This window comes from Lampetra planeri, chromosome 51 (assembly GCF_965212315.1).
Source record: "Lampetra planeri chromosome 51, kcLamPlan1.2.h2, whole genome shotgun sequence".
NCBI lineage: Eukaryota > Metazoa > Chordata > Hyperoartia > Petromyzontiformes > Petromyzontidae > Lampetra > Lampetra planeri.
Genome location: NC_136157.1, coordinates 4,013,266 through 4,021,131, shown reverse-complemented (window position 1 = coordinate 4,021,131; position 7,866 = coordinate 4,013,266). Strand labels below are relative to the sequence as shown.

Here is a 7,866-nt window from a genome sequence, read left to right as displayed (position 1 = left end):
GTTAATATTTCAGGCAACAGAAAATCTGTGTTTTAATGTTCATGTCTTCTTTACACCATTCTCTGATATATTTTCGGATTGTAGCACGTGTTGTTTGGTATGATATCCGTTCAGTTCCCAAAGAAACTCCCAGCGCGTGCAGCGACATGTTTAAAAAAACACACGGTACAACCAGAAAGCAAATCGTAGTACTCTATAAAGGCACAAATGCAAAACTCGACAGACAACTACTCGTGCAGTCCCTTTAAATTTTGTGCATGCGTTTGCAGTCTGTGACCTGGCAGGTTTGTTGAGACAGTGATAACACTGTTCAACCAATGGCTTGTGTCACATACGTGGATAATTAAAATAAACAGCACTATCAGTGGGCTGAATCCCTCTTGCAGTCAACAAAAAAGACTCAACATTTTAAGTCAGAAGCTCCATCCAGATAGATCATTAGAAGAGATATTTCAGCAACTTTAATCAGCTATGGGGCCTGCTGTTTTTCTCGGGCTGCTTGCTGTACTGCTGTGCCATTGCAGTACAGCTCATTCAGCACGTCTAAATGACAAGCTGAGGGCAGTGATTATTAAGAAGGCCAATTCGGAGCTCCAACAACCGAACCTGCTTGGGATCTACAAAGTCAAGAAAGTGAAGGTCAGTTCGAACCGCAGTATAAAAGTAACACCGAATGATAATTTCTTACTTCAACACAAATGCCTTCACCCTAAAATTAAAAGCCACTGCCATAAAAAGTAAGACAGTAAAACTGTGCGTTTCTGTCTGAGACCCTCCTTCCATTCACGTGCAAGACCACCTCAGCTGTACTTAATTCAGCTCACTTGGTTGCTCTAATCAAGGGCATCTCACTGTCGCCAGATGATTTGTCAGTTTCGTTGTAGTCTCTCTGTTCACCAAGGTACCTGTGCCTGAAACCATTGCAATCGTTGAAGACTTGGTCCAACAGGGACTGAATCCGGATGTACCAAGTTTGGTAAGGTACTGCCTTACCAATACTTACTTCACCTGGAATGGTACATTCTACAAACAAAATGAAGGTACCCCTATGGGTTCTCCCTTGTCGCCAGTGGTAGCGAATGTTTTCATGGAGAAATTTGAAACAGATGCCATCCTGACATCCACCCTACATCCTTCCCTGTGGAAGAGATACGTAGATGACACTTTCGTCATCTGGCTAAATGGCCAGCCAGCACTGAACCAGTTTTTCAACCACATCAATTCCATACACTCATCCATCAAATTCACCATGGAAGTGAAAAATGACGGCAAGCTGCCATTCCTGGATGTTTTGATCGAGAAGAGACCTGATGGCTCGTTGGGACATTCTGTCTACAGAAAACCACCCACACGAATTCCTATCTAAAACCTGATTCCCACCACCATCCAGCCCAGAAGAACTCCCAAATCAAAGCACTGCACTATAGGGCACGTTGCATCTCCGATCAGCAACACCTAGCCAGTGAGCTGGAGGTACGTACACCAATCCCTCAAGATGAATGGATATTCAAACCGCACAATCCGCAAAGAAACCCATCTGAAGACCCAATCAAAACCATCACCTTACCATACATAGCAGGTGTTACCAAAACTATTTCCAAAATCTTGAACAAACATAATATCCAGGTTCGATTCAATGCAGTAGACAAAATATGTGATTTGATCCTGTGAATGATGTGATTCCTGGCATGTAATACCCTGGTGTCTACAGACTAAGTTGTGTCTGCGGTTGCAAGTACATCGGGGAAACGAAACGACATGTCTCGGACCATGTTTGCGAACACAAGGCTGATTTGAAACACGTCAGAACCAACACCTCTGCCGTGGCTGATCACTGTTTTAACGCGGTGGGTTCACACAATATTGTTTTTCCCGAGACCAAGGTACTCTGCAAACCTTCGGGCTACCATCAAAGTTTTGACCATGAAGCCATCCATGATATATAAACACAGACACAATTTCAACCGAGAAGATGGGTACAAACTGAGCAATCATTGGAAGGATGTTATTAACCACGTAAAGTCATTACTTGCTGTGATGTTTCCATCCTTCCTGCTGTTAGCAGTTATTTCCGACTCTGATTTACATCACCTTGTTAAATGTCTTTACATTAACAGACTAAGGTCTCACTAACATAGCCATCGCTGCTCCCTTTTGCTCTGTAACGGTAGCTCTCGCTGTTTAATCGGCTGTATGTCTCACTGGCACGGCCACCGTTACGGTGGTTCTCTTGCGTTGATACGCTGGCCTCTCACTGTGCAGCAGCCAACGCCGCAGCTTGTGTTGCCCACGAGGTGGCGCTATGCCCAGTCCTCTGACACAGACACGCTATCTTCCCATTAAACTCGATCACATTGACATGCCAATCTCTCCCATTAACGCAGCTGCTGTGCGTACGTGCGACGACGGTGCTCGTGTGCGTTAACATGCCAATCTCTCCCTTTAATGCAGTTGTTGTGCGTGCGTGCGGCTACATGACTCCTTTCCATCTCTGACCCTGCCTACTTACCCTTGGGTGACTCCCACCTCAAACCTATATATAACCTCTTGTTGCAGCAGCCCTTTCTTGTTCAGCAGTTTTACTGCTGTATCTTTCCACCTGATGACGATTGCTTGTGTTGCGATTGAAACGTCGTGATTTATTATTTATTTTTCTACCTACGTGACTTTACCGAAAGAACCAAAGCGTATGGATTCTTGCAATCACGAAAACTTAAAATCAAAATTGTGCGTTTCTGTTATTTCCTCTTTTTGAATTATCTTCCCATTGGCTTAAGCTCCACCCATCTTACCCATAATCAGAAAAATATCTAAATAACTGTGGCCTACAAATATATACACACGCAGAAGTCTGGAGGCACCACGATGTATTAACAACTGAACAGGGCTACGGGTTAACAATACTCTGGGTTACTCTAGACCCCCAAAGGGGTCTCTATGTAAAACTGAGTCCCCCACGACCGACGCTCTCAACCCCCGAAGCAACACCACACAGTCAGCGCATCCCGTTCCTCTTATCCTCCTGAGCGTGGACTCGCTCCTCCTCCGGCCACGCCCCCTCCTCGGTCTCTGGAGACGGAACTGGAGCCAGAGTAACATGTCCTCCGGGGCCCCCGTTTCCGGGCCCCCTTCACTCCCCTGAGTTGGCACGTCCCCTCTCTCTCTCTGCGACGGGACCCTGCATTGTAGGGCCTGCTACTCCGCCACGTCTCCATCGGCTCCCTCGAGAGGTATGTGCACACTCCTTTACCATCTGTAGTTGTAGTCAGCATATATGCCGTAGAGACGCTATTTACGTCTCTACACATATAAAATGGGAAACGTTTTGGGCAATGGTCCATCTGGACTCATCCAGAATTTTCCGTGTAACAAATACGTGTTCCGATTGATTTATAGCACACCTTTTCCATGGAAGCTCAGTTGAGATTGTTTTAGTTTTTAAGTGACAATGTCACAGACCCAACACAATCGTTGAGCAATTGTGCTGCTGTAATAATACACCGATTAAATGTTGTCACAGGTGATGAGTGGCAAAATGGGATCCACCAGCTTCGTGGACTTTAAGCTGAAGGAGACTCTCTGCCTTCGCTCCAGTGGAAAGAACCCATCCACCTGCGAATTCAACCCGGCAGCATCTCCCGTGAGACCACATCATTAGACGCAGCATGCAGTTAGGGTTTGCAATCTGTCCTGGTGTTCCCAGGTTCATGCTCTTGAGGTAGCTGTCCTAGGAAACCTATTACGTCTTCCCAGGAAATTGAACGCAAACGTTTTTGTTAATTACGTAAGAATGCACCAAATCGAGACAATACATTTACATAGAATTATCCTCTTCGGTCATTCTGAGAAATCCTTCTTCTCATATGGGCCAGTTTGTGTACTTCCAAGGTGACAACATAATTTGCAGTCTGACTACTGACATCTCCTGCCATTGTACATATACAGAGTGCTTCAATTTTTTTTAACACTTCCGGTCTCTGGAGACCACCTGCGGAAGATTCCAGGCATGTGTTGGCAATAATGGCGAACAAGTGGAGACTCTTTGACTTTTGGAAGCTATTAAAATACATTTGTTCACATATTGCAGTTTATTATCCGTTCTTTTTCCATTAAAAACGATAGTACCATATAAGTGTTAAAAATGATGTTGAAGCATCCTGTATGTATGTTGAACTTCTTTCGCATCGCACATAGCTAACCATGCTAATCAGAGGTGCAAATGAAAGATGCAATTGGTAAATTATCAGGTTGTCATGCCCTGTGTAATCCCCGAGACCAGCTATTTAGATGTCACTTGGGATATGTAGAGGAAAACAACTCGTGATAAGCATACCTGTTTGGCATGATGATGTAAGTAAACATTTTCATAGGAATAATTATTGTGAAAGCATAAAAAGGTGAAAAATATGACAATGATGCTGACATATGTTAACGATGTTCATTTCCATGATTTTTCAAAAAAGCATTCGTGATGCTAAATATGCTACTGATGATATTCAATAAAATAAACACATTACAGTACTGATAGTCATTGAGAAAATTTGGCATTTACCAATTACAAAAATGGTACTGAAAATTAGCAGATGATAAACAATCGTAAAAAGTCACGTAGGTAGAAAACATAATAGATCAATACGTTTCGATCACAGCACAAGCAACCGTCATCAGGTGTGAAACAAAAACAGCAGGAGGACTGCTGACGTAGGAGAAAGAGCTGCTGCAACAAGAGTTTATATAGGATTTTGTGGGCTTAACCCAAGGGTAAGTGGGCGGAGCTAGAGAAGGAATTTGTATGTAAATGTGAGAGATTAGCATGTCAATGTGAGACGGCCCAGCCACCAGAGGTGTGCCAATGAGAAGATTAGCATGTCAATGTCAGAGAGCCGGGCAACAAGAACAAAAAACCCCGCTACTATTCTCAAAACGCTAAGAAACCCATTAGCAACATTAGCAACAATGAGCGTTTTGAACTCCCTCAATTAAAAAGAGAGATGACATTGTCATCCTCTCAGCCAACAAGGGCAATGCTACTATCATCATAGATAAAACCACTTAAAATAACAACATTTAGTACCTTATTAAAAATGGCATCCCACGAACCGCATAGCCATGAAAACCAACAATATCACTAATTCGACTTGTCTAATCGAACCGACCAAGCAGCTGTATCTAAAACCTTCTTATTGCAGCAGATCTTTCTCCTACGTCAGCAGTCATCCTGCTGTGTTTATTTCACAACTGATGACGGTTGCTTGGGTTGCGATCGAAACGTCGTGATCTATTATTTTTTCTACCAACGTGACTTTACCGAAAGAACCAAAGAGTATGGATTTCTGCAAGTCACGAAAGCTTCAAATCAAGATTGAATCGTAAAAAGCTATGAAGAAAACTTATTTTGAGAATGTTTTGGCAACTCTAGGAGATGGTACACAGTCTCCTAAATCCCGACAAATTTAACGGAACTGCTTCTGACAGGCGCTATGGGAGTGCAAAGCGATCCTAACCAAGAGCAACATAAACGCCCCTGTGGTGTCGGACCTGTCATGCGACCAGGAGAGCAGCGAGGAGTCGGATAGTGACAGCCACGACGACACTTCCGTCCGGGTGAGTGCCCAAAGTGCCCGAGCTGTTTGCTTCATCCCCAAACAAATCTGGGACATTCCTGGGCAAAAGTAGAACTCTGTTCTGCCTCCACGAACAAATAAACATTTTAGTCCATCTGCCCACTGGATTGCCAGACTAATATTATGCATCAGCGTTTGTTTAAGCAAGCAAATTCGGATGTGGTTTTGACCTTTTGGATAACTCATCATTAAAATTGGGCATGTTAAACAAAATTATAGGTCGGAATACTCTATTTAAACCATACCAGTTCAATGCAAAAAAAACACTGTTGTATACGAACTTATTCAGTATTATTGTGGCGCATCATGGGTTAAACAGAATATATAAACAATTCTGTATCTACATGTGCATTAGTCCATCTTCCAATAGGCTTTATTTATCTGAAACAACGTTTTTTTCTCAAAGATTTGCTTGAACCCATTATGCTCCACAGCAATGTATGATGAAGTTTGGGAAATTCCTGAACCGGTAACGTTTCCCACTGGTCATGATAAAGTAGAATAGGTGTCATGCAGGCCCAGTGTGGATGTCTTTGGAACGTGCAATATCATTAGGCTATCCTACTTTGAGCACTGCGCCGGCATAGGTCCCAGCAGGCATATATCAGTGCATGAATTCTGACATTCACAATAAGGGGTTTCATCTATCCTGGATTTGCGAGGTTAATTTACTTTTTTAAGGAAGCCGTCCAGGCAAATATGTAATTTCGGGACATTAGAATTCCTTAAAATGTGTTAATTTTATGCAATTTTTTTAAGTGTTTGTCTGTTACTAAATGTACTTTAATGAGTAACTGTTCATATACCAGTTCAATATGGTTAATTATTAAATGTTCCTATAACTGCATTTCTTCTATGGCCAAAACTAAATTTCTGTCACGGCCCCATAGTCCCCAATCATAAATTACTCGATCTCCTGGCATATCTAAAAATGTCTGCTTGAAAAAGGGGCCATTGCCCAAAATGTTGCCTATTATGTGTAGCCAGTCGGCCCTGTCCCTCTCCTCCTGTCGTGAATCCTAACGAGGGAGACAGGTTAGCTAAATAGATGACAATATAAAATAACAAAGTTCAGAGACGATGAGTAAGTACTCCGTGTTGTGTTTTATCCCCCAGAGAAGTTTTGGGTGACTCCACAACAGCTGAGCAATAGGGTATTGTGAAACACCGAAACTTTATTTCAAAGTGTTCTTCAGAAGAGCAATTGCAAATCTGGAATAGCGACCAAACACACCCTCTCCACGTCACAACACCACAGCTCAATGTCTCAGCAGAAAGTCTGCCCAAATCTAAATTTAGGGCATGCCCCATACAGTGTGTGGGGCTCGAGGTCAGCAATGCGTTTACTTAAAATAAAAAAAAAACGCACCTGGTTACTTGCAGCTATAAGCAGAGTGTCCAATTATACGTGTGATTAATCACAGGTGAGCTTACACCGGCTACATATGCAATGCTGCCTCTTTAGGGCAGTGTTATTGATATTTGTGCTTGTGTGCCACTGCCAATACAAGCCTCACAAAACAAGTTTTCTTCATTAAGATGTTGCGTGCATAATTTCACAAATCTGTCTCCTTTTTGCTACGTTGCAGTCCATGAATCGGCGGCTAAAGAGAGCAAAGCCTCAAAAGACCAATAAGAAACCGCCACGAAGACCTGGGTTCAGGCATCTTGCCAATCGCCCTGGCAATCCAAGAACGAGGCAAAGAACGTTACATTTCCAATAATGTTATCAGATCATGGCCAGAGAATAAACTTAATTATTTGCTTACTGATCTCCAATTGACTGTATACTTTGGTCATGTACTTTTATTGAAAAGCATAATAAAATCATACTATATTATTAAAAAAAGTTATCTGTCTGGATAAGCAGGGGTGGGACGAAACACGTGCAGGAGAACTGCCCGCTGGACACCTGGTGCATGCACAATTAATAAGTGGGGCACGGCATCGGAGATTAACAGAGTACAACACAATCAAATTATAGGACACTTACATCCAGTTTGATGGCTGCACATGATTTAGAATAAGTTTGTAAGTGAACTCGGAGGTTGACATGCAACAAACGATTAATGTGAAGACTTCTCCAGGGTAGATTGCCTTTTATTCTCCAACTCAAAATCTGTAGATAGGAGAATGCCACACTCACAGGACGGGACACGAGAAAGAGCGAGCAGAGTAAAAGCAAATTAACAAAGGCCCTGTCACCTCCAACGTACGATTTACATTTCCACGATGTCAATTT

General features: G+C 42.8%; 1 protein-coding gene across 1 annotated transcript; it reads left to right on the top strand.

The window, feature by feature from the left end:
* Positions 1 to 295: 295 nt before the first annotated feature.
* LOC144734532 (uncharacterized) lies at positions 296 to 7,473 on the top strand. The gene is made up of 4 exons (XM_078616774.1): positions 296 to 639; positions 3,521 to 3,640; positions 5,476 to 5,604; positions 7,214 to 7,473. The coding sequence occupies exons 1-4, from the start codon at positions 472 to 474 to the stop codon at positions 7,346 to 7,348; spliced, it is 552 nt and encodes a 183-aa protein (XP_078472900.1). The 5' UTR covers positions 296 to 471; the 3' UTR covers positions 7,349 to 7,473.
* The last annotated feature ends 393 nt before the right edge of the window (positions 7,474 to 7,866 follow it).

Bases quoted from the DNA above. Each gene is read 5' to 3' on its own strand.
- LOC144734532 (XM_078616774.1), top strand. From the start codon at position 472: ATGGGGCCTGCTGTTTTTCTCGGGCTGCTTGCTGTACTGCTGTGCCAT. The intron at 640-3,520 runs GTCAGTTCGAAC...ATGTTGTCACAG, and splicing joins ACAAAGTCAAGAAAGTGAAG to GTGATGAGTGGCAAAATGGG. The intron at 3,641-5,475 runs GTGAGACCACAT...TGCTTCTGACAG, and splicing joins TCAACCCGGCAGCATCTCCC to GCGCTATGGGAGTGCAAAGC.